Source organism: Doryrhamphus excisus, linkage group LG8 (genome assembly GCF_037039965.1).
Source record: "Doryrhamphus excisus strain RoL-2023G ecotype Guam linkage group LG8, RoL_Dexc_Guam_v1.1, whole genome shotgun sequence".
Taxonomy (NCBI): Eukaryota; Metazoa; Chordata; class Actinopteri; order Syngnathiformes; family Syngnathidae; genus Doryrhamphus; species Doryrhamphus excisus.
In genome coordinates, this window is record NC_136364.1 from 8,441,621 (window position 1) to 8,458,897 (window position 17,277).

The 17,277-nt window shown below is 40.7% G+C and overlaps 1 protein-coding gene across 4 annotated transcripts in view; it reads right to left on the reverse strand.

Moving 5' to 3' along the window:
• aplp2 (amyloid beta (A4) precursor-like protein 2) overlaps window positions 1-17,277 on the reverse strand; it is a 53,465-nt gene that overhangs the window by 6,144 nt on the left and 30,044 nt on the right. For all 4 annotated transcript variants that reach the window (XM_058079120.2, XM_058079119.2, XM_058079117.2 and 1 more), the window contains exons 3-13: window positions 16,907-17,036; window positions 11,161-11,273; window positions 9,919-10,154; window positions 9,605-9,798; window positions 8,725-8,892; window positions 8,289-8,422; window positions 8,095-8,169; window positions 6,760-6,918; window positions 6,507-6,635; window positions 3,769-3,868; window positions 1,538-1,711 (exon numbers count right to left, since the gene is read on the reverse strand). In XM_058079120.2, the coding sequence (XP_057935103.2) occupies window positions 1,538-1,711; window positions 3,769-3,868; window positions 6,507-6,635; window positions 6,760-6,918; window positions 8,095-8,169; window positions 8,289-8,422; window positions 8,725-8,892; window positions 9,605-9,798; window positions 9,919-10,154; window positions 11,161-11,273; window positions 16,907-17,036 (1,612 nt within the window). The remainder of the gene's footprint in view (window positions 1-1,537; window positions 1,712-3,768; window positions 3,869-6,506; window positions 6,636-6,759; window positions 6,919-8,094; window positions 8,170-8,288; window positions 8,423-8,724; window positions 8,893-9,604; window positions 9,799-9,918; window positions 10,155-11,160; window positions 11,274-16,906; window positions 17,037-17,277) is intronic.

The following is a 17,277-nucleotide window of genomic DNA, read 5'->3' on the forward strand; positions in this document are numbered from 1 at the left end:
AAAAACAACAACAAAAAAGAACAAAGAAGAAGAGAAAAGTTGAGTGAGAGGAGAAAAGACAGTATTTACAACTGAATAAGGGGGGAAAACAAACCAAAAAGAGTATAAAAGGAGTATGAGGGACACACTGAATACACACACAATATCCAAAGTATTATGATTACTATGAAATTCAATTCAATTTACAAACTAGAAAGTTTTAAGAAACTTATTCCAGACTTCATTTTTCATAAGCCGTGCCTCTCGGTACCGGCCATGTTTTATACCAAAAGGCAGATTAGATTGTCATCTTTCATCTACGTTCTTTAGTAATCAGGAGTAAACATAAGTAAGTCTCAGCAAAATATCATAAACAACACAAACAATGGTTGTTTTACATGAAAATATCCATCTGTTTACAAATATTACACTGAACTTTTTACAATTTCCACATTTGGAATTGAACTGTGTCGCGTGCACACATTTGCCTTCAATGCGTAACCTCATTCATGCTACAAGTTGAAATGCCTTTCACTTCCTGGTTGCTGCTGCTGAGTAGTACTGTATTTCTATTGGTGAGATGCATGCTAATGTTTTTATAAAATATGGTGGTATATGTTCTGGGGCCTAAAATCGCACCAAACATGCTCTCTTCTGTTGTGCAGTTGCATCATCACCTCTTTGTGCCTCTCACAATATAAAAATATCAAAATACATCTTTGGTAGCAAATGACTAGCGTTACCATGGCAACTCCTATGCTAACAATAGAATTTTTTTCTGTATGTAAGTTTATGACTTTACTTTTAATTACATTAAAACTTTATTCTGGTAACATCAGGAGTTTTTCTTTTCTTTATTCTCATAACATGACGTCTTAAAAGACGGCTTAAAAGCGTGTGTCGAGTATTCCGCAAAACTCCAGGCGAGGTGTGTTTGGGAGCATGGTTTGATGACGTAAGCGATGACGTTGGAACCTTCCTGAAGCACTGTACCATGTGGCTGATTCAGGAAGTGCTTTGCTGGGTTGGCGTGTGAACCGTGTGTGATTGCGAAACGCAATGGAGTCCGCCCCCACATCTTGTGTTTGGTTTGGTTGGTATTTGGTTAGTTATTTGCGAGTGTTTCATCACAAGAACTAAAGGTGCTTGCCTGTTTCTAATACTGTGTTACTATATACTGAGTATACTCTAATCACTGTGGTCCATCTGTGGTTTGTAAGCGGAAACTGGAGTGTAGTACATTTCATTGACCTCTTGATGGCGCCATAGAGCAAATGAGTCCTAATGAGGTGTGCATACATGTGTCTTAACCTCACCATCACGACTGAACATTCCAACTTTATTCTGGTAACTTTAGCTTCCAATTTCATTCTCCTAACTTTCCTACTTTTATTATCTTTTATTTAGCTGGCTGCGTCATCTTCCATTATTTTCCTGTCAAGTTATTTCAGAGTCCCGCTGAGAACCAGAACCTAAACTCTTGGCACCCTGAGATGATTCTACCACTTTCCAGACACCCGGCACACAGTGGGGAGTCTTTAGATGTGTAACTGCTTACCTTCTGGTTCTGGATGGGACCCAAGGGACGTGACCTTGATGGGCCGGTAAGGCTTCACCTCGGGCACGGGCACCTCCACGCTCTCCTCTGAGGACACGGTGACGTCGGGCTGGGACTCGGAAATGGACGACAGGAACTGGTCCATGTCGGCTTTCTGCTCCTGGAGCAACTCATCTGCGAGGAGGGGAGCAGATGAGACACTTAAAAAAAACATCCAACTAATACTGTCAACTAATTAGTGCTAGCAAAATGTTGACAAAGGCGGGAGTTGCGCTGTCATGGCTGGTAAGTAGCAATTAGTGTTGTTTTTCTGGGGGAGTCTCCCAGCAGGAAGCAGCAGCTCAAATGTGACCCACTTCTGTCACCAAGCTCGTTACGCTTTCATCTCATCTCTGACACACGCCGGGCGCCGCTCATGGAGGTGGAGACGCTCACGCTGGTAGAACACTCCACCAAACCCCCACTCAACTTTGGCCTTAGTCTGCTCTACATCAATAAAGTTATGCTTTGATTCATAGTAATAATCCCTGAAAGGATGAGAATCAAAATCAAAACACTCAAAATCAATAGTGTTCTTACTTTCATACAGGATAATATTGCATATATAATATAAAGTGCAATAAAAGAGCACCAGAATGGAATCATTGCCTCCTAACCTAACCTTTGAGCCCACCTACCTCACAAATCTGGAATCAATATCCTTAAGATCATTAGGGTTCTTACTTTATTACAGGATAATTATAATCCAAGTATTTGATTCTAAAGACCCTCAGAATGCAACCAAAACCTCATAAACTAATCCTAACTCAGAAATCTTTGATCAATATCCTTAAAATCAATAGTGTTCTTATTTTAATAGAGGGTAATATTCATACACAGTATGAAGATTGACTCAAAAGAGCATCAGTATGCAACCAATGCCCCCTAAACTAATCCTACCTCACAAATCTTGGATCAATATCCCTCAAATCAATAGGGTTCTTACTTTAATACAGCATCATTTCCATACAAAGTACGAAGATTGGTTCAAAAGAACATCAGAATGCAACCAATGCCTCCAAACCTGAACCTTGAGCCCAGCTACATCACAAATCTTGGATTAGTATCGTTAAAATCAATGGTGTTGTTACGTTAAAAGGATAATCCTGTAATAAAGTATGAAGATTGGCTCAAAAGACCATCAGAATGCAATCGATGCCTCCTAATCTAATCCTACCTCACAAATCTTGGATCAATATCCCTAAAATCAACAGGGTTCTTAATTTAATACAGGATAATATTCATAAAAAGTATGAAGATTGGTTCATTGGAGCAACATAATGCAACCAACGCCTCCTAAACTAATCTTTGAGCCCAGCTGCATCCCACATCTTGGCTCGACAATCTTAAAATCAATGTTTCTTACTTTAATACAGGATAATCTTCCAGTAAAGTATGAAGATTGGCTCAAAAGAGCACAGAATGCAAGCACTGCCTCCTAATGTAACTCTACCTCACAAATCTTGGATCAATATCCCTAAAATCAATAGGGTTCTCACTTTAATACAGGATAATATTCATAAAAAGTATGAAGATTGATTCATTGGAGCAACATAATGCAACCAACGCCTCCTAAACTAATCTTTGAGCCCAGCTGCATCACAAATCTTTGATCGACATTGTTAAAATCAATGTTTTTTATTTTAATACAGGATAAACTTTCAGTAAAGTATGAAGATTGGCTCAAAAGAGCACAGAATGCAAGCACTGCCTAACTGCATCTAACCCTACCTCACAAATCTTGGATCAATATCCCTAAAATCAATAGGGTTCTTACTTTAATACAGGATAATATCCACACAGAGTATGAAGATTGGTTCAAAAGAGCATCATAAAGCAACCAATGCCTGCTATCTTAAACCTTTGATCCCAGCTGCCTCATAAATGCTAGTAATATTCCTACTGGGTATGAAAATTGGCTCGGAAGAACACCATAGCGCAATCAAGGCCGCCTAACCTAACCTTTGACCTCAGCAAGCTCAAGAATCTTGGATCAATATACTCAAAATCAATTTGATTCTTGCTTTTAAACAGCGAAGATCGGTTGTGATGTTCACCGCCTCAGTTAGCTTACATTCTTGCATCATCAAACATCAGCGACTGGACAGCATTAAAAGCAACAGGGTCCTCGCTTAGTAGGGTCTCCCCTTTGGTGTTTGTCAGAAAACCACCAAAGGGGGCACAGCACTCACCAATTTCATCCTGAATCTCATCGGCCACATAAGGGACTTTGTAGAGCAGAGACAGGCTCTGGTTCATCCTCTCTTCGATCACACGCAGGTGGGTCATCACCTGACAAGGAAACATGAAAACACATCACGTAAGACACGCACCAGGTTGTCGTGACTCCTTCTTGGCGCCAACCCGCGCTAACACACAGCGACATGAAACACAACGCCGCGTCTAATACTGAAATATGCTCAACATCTGAAGACGCTCCACAGCATCCTCGGCCCACCAGGCCTTATCATCATCACACACACACACACACACACACACACTGTTCTACACTCATTTGAATGTGTTTGTCAAAGGGAGGAATCCAGCACCACGAATAGGAGGCTACAGTGCACCTTTCCGCCTACAGGGGGCGTGCTCACACCTCCTCTTCCTGTTTATGTGTGCACACCGGCCAGTATATTAGGCACACCTGCATTCTCTCATGCTCGGGTATCAAAAGTGCAGCCCCAGGATCATTCTGAAAGTGTCATTTTATAAGAAAACTATAAACTGTTTGTGATCTAACAAGATTTTTTTTAAAAACCGAATACAGTTATAAAATTATGAGGAATAATGACAAAGTTGAAATATTAAAGAAAAAAGAAAAATTATATTATTATGAGATCCAAAACAAAATAAAGGGTTGGGTGAAAGTTATAATATTATGGGAATAAAGTCAAACAGAATTTGTACAAGAAAAAAGTTGAAATACTTGAAAAATAACTAATTATACAAAAATGTAGTCAAAACATTAAGACAAAAAGTCATACTCTGATGAGAGAAAAAGCTGCAATTTTACAAGAATGAACTCGTAATATTACCAGGAAAAATAAAGTCATTTTAAAAGAAACACAGGACAAAACAGAATAAAACAGAATAAAGTTGTAATTTTTGGAATATTAGGCTGGGGAGTAAGTTAATAATACAGGAATTTTGGAATAAAAACATAATATTACGAGTAGAAAATGCACCAAGATTTAAGAAAAATATGGAAAAAATACAATATAAATACAGCAAAAATGGAGAAAAAGAGCCAAGAGTGAAGTTGATATAGATGATAAGATTTTTTGCCTACGATGAGACATGAGTCTTTATAAAAATGATAACACAGAGACACTGCATCATGCAAAGAAAGAAGAAGAAAGAAGAAGAAAGAAGAGAAAAAAGAAGAAGAAACATATCCTGTAGTCGCTCGTTTAGCAACAGGAGTCAAATGATTAAAAACAGCTCTCTGTGGTGGTGGTGGGTTCTTGCTTGCCTGCATCTGTGAGAACGGGAGCTATGCTACGCCGGTCCGTATACAACACTTAACACCAATGTGCAGCGAGAGAGAGTTGTGCAGACAGATAATGGAATTTTGGATGAAAGCCGATGGCACAGCCACCGCACAAGTAAACACAACAGACACTAGGTAGTCGTGCACACACACACACACACACACAGTAGCACTGTTATACAAGACCTGCAAGTCTAAGCCTGAGCCTCCTCCACCCTCAGCCAGACACACCCCCTCATTTCTCCTCGTACACTTTTAGCAGACATCACTACGGCTCCTCTGGATGAGCACCAATACTTTATGAGGACCTTCCGGAAGCTTCCAAGTGTCAACTTAGAGGACTGCAGATTGTAGAACACGAGAACTGTTTGTTTGGAAGTTGCACAATGACGCCAGACTGAAGAGTGAGTCAGAAGCTAGGAGGTAACTGGGACTTTTCCACAACTTCCTGCGTGACTCTACTTGAACCCCTGCTCTGAATCATGTCCATAGTCATGCTGGAATCAAATAGTATTAGGAGACAAGATGGTGGATCCAAAGTCTCTCGACAGAGGGCCACATACTGATAAATACAAGGATGCAAAAGTCAACTTTCATATTTGTGTATATTTATATATTTGTGCACACACATGCAGAAGGTTCCGTACGCATTGTAGTGACATTTTAACACGCGCAAGTATGAAAATTATAAGTAGTTCATGGTGTTACATTTGTAAATAAATTGTTGTTGAGATGGAAAACCACCCCTTTTTGTGTTGTTAATGTTGGAATAGTTTAGTTGTTTGGACATTGATATATACTTTTTAGATATATACTTTTGTGTTATTATTAGTATTAACATTCCACCTTTTTGTCTTTACTCAATCAATAAAAAGTGATTAAATGGCCCTTGGGCCGCACTTTGGACACCCCTGCTGTAGGTGTTTTGTTATCAAGTTTCGGTAATGTTACATTGCTGACACAAGAACCACCGCAGGACATATGGTATATATAAAAACAGGAAATCACTCGATACCAACACGTATGCGTCTATTTTATGGCTTATTTAAGTCTAAATGATATTATTGTGGCTACTGTATTGAGTAATAGTATGCATTTAGAAGGTCATAAACAGGTTTTCTATGTTTAATAAGTCTTATTTCCTTTCATTATGTCTACTATATTGGGTAATAGGATGTAACAGTGACTATAGGGGTGTTATTTCATGTCTTGAGGGCTCTAATGATGTTAAAAATCGTATTTAAAAAGATCCTAAACAGCTTTTCTAAGCTCTTGTATGTCTTAATTTCTTTTACGTCTACTAAATTGGGTAATAGGAATGTAACAGTGACTATAGGGGTGTTATCTCATGTCTAGAGGGCTCTAATAATGTTGATAAATAATAATGCTCTAATAAACTGTATTCAGCCTGAGTGGTTTAGTTCACTCACTGACCTGCGACTTCATCTGAGCAGCCTTCTCGGGGTCCACGGCCAGGACGTGCTGGTAGTGGCGGATGGTGTGCTGGCGGTCCTTGTTCTCGGCACGCACGTAGCGTCTCAGAGCCTGCAGGATGCGGTGAGGCTGCAGAAGAGGAAACATCTGTGAGCATTATTTAACATCAGCCATTTAACTGACTGAAAGACTCCAATTTGTGACAAGCCTGTGTGGTGCAGTGTAGGAGTGCAGGCGTGAGATGTTGACTGACCCTGGGGGGGTCCGCCTGCAGGGCCGCCAGGTAGTTCTCCAAGGCGAGGCGGCGCCGGTCGTTCAGCATGGCCTCCACCCGGGCCAGGTGGGTCTCCACCAGCTGCTGCTTCTCACTGGCTGCCTCCTCCTCCAGGGACTCCACCATGGCCTGGAAGTGCTGCAAAGGAAGCACACGTCCCACATATGAAAGTAGTCCCAAAAACAGCAATCGTTATTGTTATTGTTATTCTAGCCACCATCAGATAACATATGTTATATGTTGGTCTACAAAATATCAAGGTGTCCCTTTCAGTCACAGCAGGGGTCTCAAACATGCGGCCTGTGGGCCAAATGTGGCCCGCAGGACACTAGTTTGAGGCCCCCGCCTTGATATGAAAGTTTAATGTTAGTGCGGCGCGCGCAGGTTTGATATGGATGCTGTATGGTATCATGTACCCAGAAAAAATTATTACGTTTGATTAATGTTCATGTTAAAGGTTAAATAACTGTTAATAGTTATCCTCCCTATCCGTGTGGAAGTGGTAAGTTTTTGGCTATTTAAGTTTAAAGGAAATAACTTGAAGGCTACCGTTTAGGTCGCTAGCTCTCTAGTTTGCGAGTTACCATGTGTCTCAAGACCCTGCAGTTGCGCAATATGTTGTAAATAAAAAAAAGTATAAATGTGACTATAGTGGTGTTTTGTCATGTCTACAGGGCTCTAATAATGCTTTGTTCATTTTAATCAGAAAAAATAATGTGTCTACCCACCAACTATGTGGTTTATTAAGTTTTTATTATTTGCCGTTTTATTATTATTATTATTATATTTATTTATTACTGATGGATTGATTTTCTTTATTCTTGATTTGTTTATTTATTTTTCATCTTATTTTGTGCAGAAAAATAAAAATTAAGATATTTGAGAACAGTGGAATGTTTTATCGGAGCTTTTCTTGTAGAAAATCGAAACCAAAGCAAAGTTTATTCATTTTTCTGTTTTTAATAAAAAAAAATAGTTTTTTGGAAAACCTGATGCGGCCCAGTCCCGCCCAGACCCTAGCTCCAGTGGCCCCCAAGTAAATTGAGTTTGAGAACCCTGATTTACAGTATATGGCCTTCCTCCTTGAAGTGTCCACTAAAGATGCTGTAACCATGGCATCCCTATGCTTTTCACAACCACTAGGGGGCGTAGTTACATGAAATCTCTCAATACTTTTTTGGCTAAATACATTTCTAGCCAATTAACATCACATCAAACCCTTGGATTTCTTTTATGATGTTAAAAAAGAGGCATTGAGATGGTTGTATAAGCAGCCATGTCGGACCCAACCACAGGAGGGCGCTGTAGACGCACCTGAACCAAAGTCTGCCTCTCAGCCTTGGGGAGGTTCTTGGCCTGGCGGTCGGCCTCTTCCCATTCCTTCCTCACCTGCCGCGATGGGAGAGGGAGAACAGTGATTGATAATGTGTACATAATATTAATAATGATAATAATCTTCGGTCCTGTGTCTGGTTTTAGTGCAAGTGGGAACTTTTACAAGCGCTCACCCTCTCCATGCGGTTGCGGTGTCTGATCTCCAGCTGCTCCTTGGCCCTCTGGAAGCGACTGTGCTCCTTGTCGTCGGCTGGCGTCTCAAAGTAGATGTCCACGTCGTCGGTGGGCTGAGGAGTGGGGGGTGTGGCTGCAATGGGGAAACAAGTAAAAATGAAGGCAGGGCAAGAGAGGAAGAAATGTGAAGAAGCGAGCGAGAACGTAATGAACGTAAGAGGAGCTGACAGTCTTTCCTTTAGCATTCTTTTCATCCTCCCGCTGGCCTTTAGCTGACAGCTCGCATCGCCGACGCTAACAGAAGAAAATCGCCCCCGTTTGACGGCCGGGTCGTGATCAGACTTCCTGTCACGCAAAAGCAGCCCCCACCGCCTCCCTCACACCGATGCTACTTCTGGCTAGTCAAGAAATAAACAGAGAGAGCGTCGCACTTACTGAGGCGCTTGCACACGGCCATGCAGTACTCCTCCGAGTCAAAGTTGTTGCGGTTGCCGGCGCAGCCTCCGTAGATGAAGCGTACGCACTTCCTCTGGCTCAGGTCAAAGTGCCAGCGAGGCATGGAGGCCCTGCAGGGGCCCGTCTCCGCCTCCAGGGTGCACACGGCTGCGGGCGGAAGCAACAGGTACATCGTTACATAAGGTTGGCACTTGGTACAATGTGGTGAAAAAGCAGAGTCATAATTCAATTGGGGCGGCACAGCGGTCTAGTGGTTAGCGCGCAGACCTCACAGCTAGGAGACCAGGGTTCAATTCCACTCTCGGCCTTCTCTGTGTGGAGTTTGCATGTTCTCCCTGTGCATGCGTGGGTTTTCTCCGAGTACTCCAGTTTCCTCCCACATTCCAAAAACATGCTAGGTTAATTGGCGACTCCAAATTGTCCATAGGTATGAATGTGAGTGTGAATGGTTGTTTGTCTATATGTGCCCTGTGATTGGCTGGCCACCAGTCCAGGGTGTACCCCGCCTCTCGCCCGAAGACAGCTGGGATAGGCTCTTGTGGCGACCCTTGTGAGGAAAAAGCGGTAGAACATGAATGAATGAATGAATGAATAATTCAATTGCTGACTCATAGTCTGTACACATGTGGCTTAGTAGCCGCTTCCTCTGCCGACTCTCCCTGTCCTTCCCTGTGTTCTTGTGGCTGCTTTGCTAACTAAATGTGGCAGCTTTATCACACGTGATTGAATTTGTTTTTCTTGAAAACTTTTGAACCCTTCGTCTCTCTAAGAGGTCGGATAAAAGGACAAGTGGTGCTAAGTGCCACGAGGGTTTCTATCTCAAAGGTTAATCGGAAGCGAGGATGTCATCTTCTCAGACCTTTCACTTCATGGAGGGTCTTGTCCTCCTCTTCACTGTCTGACATTCTGCTGCTCTCTTGCTTGTCGTCATCGTCCTTATCTGCCTCCTCATCCTCATAGACATAATGGTATTCCTCCTCGTCCTCTGCGTCTTCATCTTCATCATCCAGCGGCTCCTCCTTCCGCGTGGGCTGCTCGTCAGCTGGAGCCTCGCTGACGAGGAGAAAGGGGGGTTGGGTGAGGGGGTGATGGAATGATAAGAGAGAAGAGGAGTCATTCATCAAAGCAGGAAGAACAGCTGGCGGAAGTAACCCCCACGTTTCCTCTGCTCACCTTTCCTTCAGCTCATCTTCATCATCCAGGTCTGCCTCATCGATCTCCTCGTCCTCTATCTCCTCCTCTTCCTCCTCGTCGTCTTCCTCCTCCTCCTGGGCAGGGGGCGAGGGAGTGTCGGGCTGGCCTGAACGGGAGGGTGGGCAGCAGACATACTCGGTGCCCTGGAACTTGTCGGTGCCGCATGGGAGCAGCATGCCGTAGCTGTGCAGCACCGTGGAGCTCTTGGAGCACGCCTTGCATAGTATTATGAGGAAGAATAATGTCATGTTAGTAGTATAAAGTTGAAACATGAAAGGAAAAAAAATCTGATTTTTTTAGAAGTCATAATATCATGAGAAACAACACGAAAAGTCGTAATTTTGGAAAAATTAGGATGGGGAAAGTCCAAATATTATGGGAATAAATTTAAAAAATTCAGAAAGACAAACGTATAAAGACTATTTGATAAAAACACTTAAAAAAAGAAACCCAGCAAAAATAAGAAAAAAACAACACAAAAAGTCGTCATTTTTTGAAAATTAGGCCTGGGAAAAAGTCCAAATATTATGGGAATAAATTCCGAGAAGAAAATGTAAATTTAATAAGCGCACACACACAAAACTGATAGTAAAAATAGGCTTTTTCACCTTATCACAAAGCTAAGATTTATCTTTTTCTTCAAATATATATTGCTTATTAGTATATGTATAGAAAATATCCCAATGTTCCTTGCATTTTTTCATTTTTCACTATGTGGCCCTCATTGGAAAATCGTTTGGACACTCCTGCCTCAAAGAATGCTTTTTTTGCGTGTCATGTCACTGCCGAGGGGTAACCGGTAACGATGGCAAGAAAGAAAATAATAACCATAGAACAGGAAGGAAGCAGGGCGACTAACTAATAAAATAAATCTCTGCGAATTCCAATACCCACCAAGATATGGAATATGGAATTCGATCTGGGGGAAAAAAAGGCCTCTAAAGTTGCACGAAATTAGAAAACCTCAGCTCAGTAGAGCCCCCTGCTGGTACTTTTCTTATTTAGGAGGAAGCCATCTCTGCATGGGGAAAAAAGTAAAGTATGAGACTGCAGATGTTGGTGGAGAGTGTGATGCAGGAGCTTCTAGAATGACTGCAGTGCCCCCCCCCCCTTCCTCCTCCCTGCTTCAAACTGGGATTAGCAGCATTACATCCATGCTAATCCCTTAAGAAGGTGAGTTTCTTCTTTTTTTTTTGCACTCCGTCACTGCAAGCATCTTACCTCTTTGGCCACGCTGTGCCACTGCTGGTGGCTCATACACATGTCCATGCGCTCCTTGTGGAAGAACTGGCACTTCTCCGGAACCAGCAGCACGTCACTCACGAACTCGCCCACTGCAACGTCAAAATAGAGGCGGCGTTAAAGCGACGTCGCAGATTCTGTGACACCATCACCTGCTGTCAATGTGAATGTTGGGTCGGAGTGGTGAGAAAATGCTGTGATTCACAAGAGCCGTGAGAGAATGGTACAAATGGAAGTTATGATACATCGCTGAACCAATCTATATTTTTATTTATAGACGCTGCTCCCGCGAAGAAATATACAATATTGTATAAATATGCTGTATGTTCACACTAATAGAATCAAATGGTCTTAACCTGGGAGCCACATTTTCCAATCACTGTTTATATATATATTTATTTATTTTACACTTTGTAGTCATTTGTATCATTTTTTAAACCTTTAACACCCTTTTTATTTATGTGCATTATTTTTGTTTTACACATTTACCATTTTAATTTTATTATACTTTTATTTAAGTTTTACATTTTTTCCCAATTTGAATTACTTTTTACACTTTTTGTAATTTGAGTCTTTATATTTTGAGTCTTTGTTTGTATTACTTATACCTCTTTTTTTGTAATTTTTATTAGTTTTCTTTTTACACTTTTTAAAAATTTAAGCCAGTTTTATTAAATTTTTTTAGACATTTAAATAATTAATAATTAATTTATAAAACCATCCATCCATCTTCTGTGCCGCGTATCCTCACTAGGGTCGCAGAGGTATGCTGGAGCCTATCCCAGCTGACCTCATACGAGAATTAAATAAAGCAGTGTAAGGTAAATAGATTTTCAGACATGTGTGCCATCTCTTATTTTGACTGAAATTTAGGCACTGTTAATACATACAAATATACATAATCCTAACCTATAATTAGTCTTTTTTTTAATAAAAAATATGGTAAAATTGGCATTTCAGACATAGTGAGACATGGTGATTAATCATGATTAATTCATTTGAAAACCGGGATTTATCTGATTAAAGGGTTTTATCATTTGACAGCCCGAGTCTTTATTTATGCCTATCTTTGTTGTTTTTTTTTAAATTTTGTACACTTTTTCGATGAAAGTCAAACCATTCAATTTTCTACTGCTTATCCTCACGAGGGTCGTGGCGGGTATGCTGGAGCCTATCCCAGCTGTCTTTGGTGAGAGGCGGGGTACACCCTGGACTGTTGGCCAGCCAATCACAGGGCACATGTGGACAAACAACCATTCACACTCACATTCATATCTACGGACAATTGGAAACCAAGCTAATGTATTAGTTTGCTAGTTTAGCGGATGAAGGTATTTTGTCAATGAAATGAGGAAGAACATAGTAACTGCATACATAGAAATAATGCACAAATTAAATATCAAAGCAAATCAGATATTTGACGTCTATCTGTGTAAGGTACATACTGTACACCAAAGAGGAAATGAAATATTTGACTTGACAATAGGTGTAATCAGTTGTATTACATATTTCCATTGTCCCTGAACACAGCTCACATGCAAGCTGTTTTTTTACTTTAAATATACACCTCTTTTTAGCATAACAGCTCCCGAATGCTTTGCTTGTTTCCAGAATGTGACCCTCGGAGGTAGAGTGGCACTTTGAGGACACGAGGAAAGGGTCTGCAGGAATTTGTGGAGCTCTCCTATAACAGCTCGTTTGGAGCGTCACGGTTCGCTCTTCCTGTGCCGGGTGGAAAGCAGTGTTTTGGAAAATGAGAGGGTTTAGAATGGAAGGAGGAGGAGGAGAGAGAGAGCTGCAAATAGCAGCGAACTCTGCAGCTGCTTCTCATCTCCGCCCAGGAGGTGCACACCCTCCTCCTACCATCACAGATGACCTTCACCCACCATCACATATGACCTCAGAAACAATAAAGGGCAGACACTCAAGCCTATTGGAATCGGGAGATGAGCATGTGGAGGAGTTGTGTGTGAGGTGACTTTTATATCTTTTGTGTGAAATGTTCTCTTTAGAAGGAATGTCAGCGCCAGAGCTCCGTGGAGAGAAAGAAATGGGATTCCTCAAACGTGCAGCAGTTGGAGGGAATTAAATCACGGCAAAAAGCGACGGTCTGTCAACGACGCCACATGACAACCCGCAAACTCTTCTCTCTCTCTCTCGGCAGGCGTGAAGATGTTTCGAAAAAGAAAATAATCCAGCGCTGACTCTCACACACACGCACCCGTGCTGCCGTGGAAGATTAGTGCTGGTGCTGATGACAAACATGGCGGCTTTGAGGCTCGGAGATGTTCCACAGTGTGTGCATTATTCACAAGACGCCATTAGCTTGACTCAAATGCTACATATCCTTTTTGGGGGTGGGTGGGGCTTAGTTGTATCATTATAATACATTGACTCAAACCTCACATTTCAGTGGAAGCGTATGCTGTTTCCACATCTGCTTCTATGGTTATCGTCACACTTATTTTATGATATTCTTTAGCTTTTTTGGTTAGTGTGTCACCCAAAAATCAATCCAAAGTAGTTGAAGCCATGATACCAACAAGTGCCACATCTCAGCTCATATCTCATCCTTGGTTAGAGTTTGTTTTGGTTTGAGTCAGACCTTCTGGAATGGATTAATTATGTTAACCAAGACTTCTTATTCTCTCTCTTTCGGCTTTTACCTATGGCGTCGTCACAGCAAATCAATATCCTCCATTCAACCCTGTCTTCTACATCTGTCTCTCTCACACCAACTACCCTCATGTCCTCCTTCCCTACATCCATAAACCTCCTCTTTGGTCTTCCTCTACACCTCCTACCTGGCAACTCTAAACACAGAATCGTTCTACCAATATATTCACTATCTCTCTTCTGGACATGTCCCATCCATTTCAGTCGGTCCTCTCTGACCTTATCTCCAAGACCTCTAACATGTAATGTCCATCTGATGTACTCGTTCCTGATCCTATCCATCCTGGTCACTCCCGATGAGAACCTCAGCATCCTCATCTCTGCTACCTCCAGTTCTGCTTCCAGTCTTTCCCTCAGTGGCACTGTCTCTAGACCAAACGACATGGCTGGTCTCACCACAGTTTTGTTAACCACGTTAACCAAGACACCGCTGTAATATGTGAATAAAGTCATAACATTAGGGGGGAAATGTGCAAAAAATATATTTTAAAAAAGGTGAAATATTTTGAAAAATAAAAACAGCAAAAATGTGCTTTCAAACATAAATACAATTTAAATTTAAACATACATTTTTGTTAAACTCATGTTGTGATTTTTAAAATGATTTCACAGTATTTTTTTTTATTTCCTGGGCATTTACGGTTGCATTCAAATTATTCCATTCCAATAATAGTATTATTGCTAAATTTAATATATAATAAATAATTTTTTTGGCATTATGGAGGGTTTTACTGTCAAAATTAAATAAATAGAATTAAAATATGACTTAAATTGAATAAAAATATATAAAAAAATGTATTGCAAATACAATTTATATATATTTTTTACTTTTTAAAAATAATTTTATACATGTTTTAATTATTTGACAATATTTATATTTATTTAATGGGCTTTTACAGTTACACTTAAAATGACTCAACTTTAATAACAGTGGCATTGTTATTTAACATATAAAAATATTTTTCTTAGTATTACAGAGGGCTTTTTTTGTTGAAATTAAACAAATATAAAGACAACCGTAGCAGCAAAAAAGGGGGAAATAAAGCAAAGTAGGCTTTTTCCATCTATGAAATACATACCTCTTAGAATATTTACAAAATATCTACATGGGAAAGTTGCATATCCTTTCATTTTTCACAATGCGTCCCTCGCTGGAAAATGTTTGGACACCCCTGCACCAAACATATAATGTCACTTTTGCTCATGAGCATTTTAGTTTTTCATGTTGATATTGCCAGTAAGCGTGTAAAAGAAATACTGTGAATGAATGATCAGTAATGGATATTGAGAAAGGCTTTTCCGACTCCTTTTCAGACACGGTGAATCATGCAAATGTTAGCATGTAAATTATTAACAAGAAGTAAGTCTGAAACAAAACAAGTGCCTCACGTTGCCAAGTAAGTCAGTCTGAGCTCCTCTGGATCTGGCGGAGAATAAAATTGCGTCTAAAATGTTCTTCATGGGTATTCTCAGCCTCACCATCCAGTGGGGGGGGTGTGTTTACCGTGCGAGCAATCTCCCAAAGCTTCCCCTCCTCCTCCTGTGCCAAAAATGCTCTTGAATTGTCGCCCATTTCACAGTCCAGCGCAAACGCTAATGGCTTTTTCAATCCCGGACAGCCGCACGACTCAATCAGCAAAAAAGGCTTTTGGACCGAGGAAGCGGTAAAGTTGGGTGGGGGTTGATGTTGATATTTTTTAGCCATTGTGTTTGCCAGCTGCAGTGTGTTGTCTTCGTCCAAGGCAAACACAGCAATGAGCTCATAAAGCACACAATGAGCAACATTCAGTGCGAGTACGCTGCCACACCATAAGGACATAAGTATTGGGACACATCAATCAATCCATCAGAGGTTGGTCTCGTTTGGATTTACTGGATAGATATGGTGCCTTTCAGGGGGCCCAAAGGATGCTGAACCATATTTCACTTCATTCCATGCACGTGTACAGTATGCATGTATGTAGTATGTATCTAGGGGCTCTTCTATAAAACCCAACAAACCCGACAATTGAAGTCTGAATGAATTAAAATGTAAAAGATAGACACAAAATGACATTCATTTATGAAATATCATCTTAATATTAACCATTTATAACACCCCAAAATTATATTAGATATTTTTTAAATTAAAGACCTTTTTACTTATTTAACAGCATTTTTATTTATCTAATGGACATTTACATTTGCACTAAAATTATTTGACTTCAATAATACTATTATTGTTATTCATTCATATTTTTCTTAGCATTATGAAAGGTTTTTCTGTCAAAATTTAACTACTATATGGACTAAACAAAAATATTGTGAAATGTAATCTTAACATGCATTCAATGAATAGATTTGTTACCTTTTAAAATCATTTATTTGTTTTAAAACATGAATTAAATTTAGAAAAAATATATCACATTCCCAACAATTCAATTGTGAACAATGAAATTTAAATAGTCATTTATTACACATGAAATATGTATATTTTATAACTTTTAAAAATAATTTAGTCATTATTTGACAGTATTTTATGTAATTAATGCATTTACAATTGCACTTAAAATGATTCACCTTTAATAATTGTATTATTGTTATTTAATATACAATAAATATTACAGAGGGTTTTGAATAATTGTATGATGCTTTGGTGCATTTTGGAGTCTTAGGTGACTTTTGTACAAGTTTTCCCGGAAGAGTGGAAGCTGTTGGAGCTCCAACAAGTCCATAATTTCCCCTCCCTGTCGGTGTCCCGATAGCTAGTATGCACAGCGCGAGGGTGCAAGCCAATAAAGCAGACCTCCAGCTCGCTGACCCGGCATGTCTGTGTGGGTTTATGGCTTCTGTCTGAGCAGGGAAATGAGATTGTGCTTTATTGCTTAACAAGCCTCCCCAGCAATGCCAGCAGCCGCCTGGATTCATGCGGCGTGACACCGTCAGTCTGCAGCTCAGGGCCGGCTTTAAGTCACCTGAATCAAAGTGCAAGATTGCCGCCTGGGGCCACGCGACTCACACACACACACGGCCTCAGACTTTGAAACAAAAGCACATCCCGGGCACTTACCGAGGCATTTGTACGGTACCACGATGTGGGCATGGCCCTTGCACACCTTCTTCTCCTTCTTGCACCAGTTCTCGATGCGCAGCGGCTGGTTGGCCTCCACCACGTTGGTGATCTGCAGCTCGGGATACATCTGCGTGACAAGTATTCAAATAAGAGGAGGATGGTGGCAGGGGAGAAGGTGTCACAAGTGGAACGTCAGTGACTAGGTTTACATGCGCTAAAAACAAAATCTAGCTCCCCAAATAGTTTCTCCATTTTTCACACGTCTGTGTGAAATATTTCTCATTCCATTGAACGCCTCCCAAACATGAGGAGGCATGGTTTGGCTCCAGTGTGGAGGACTTTCTGAACATGCAACAAGCTAATCGCTA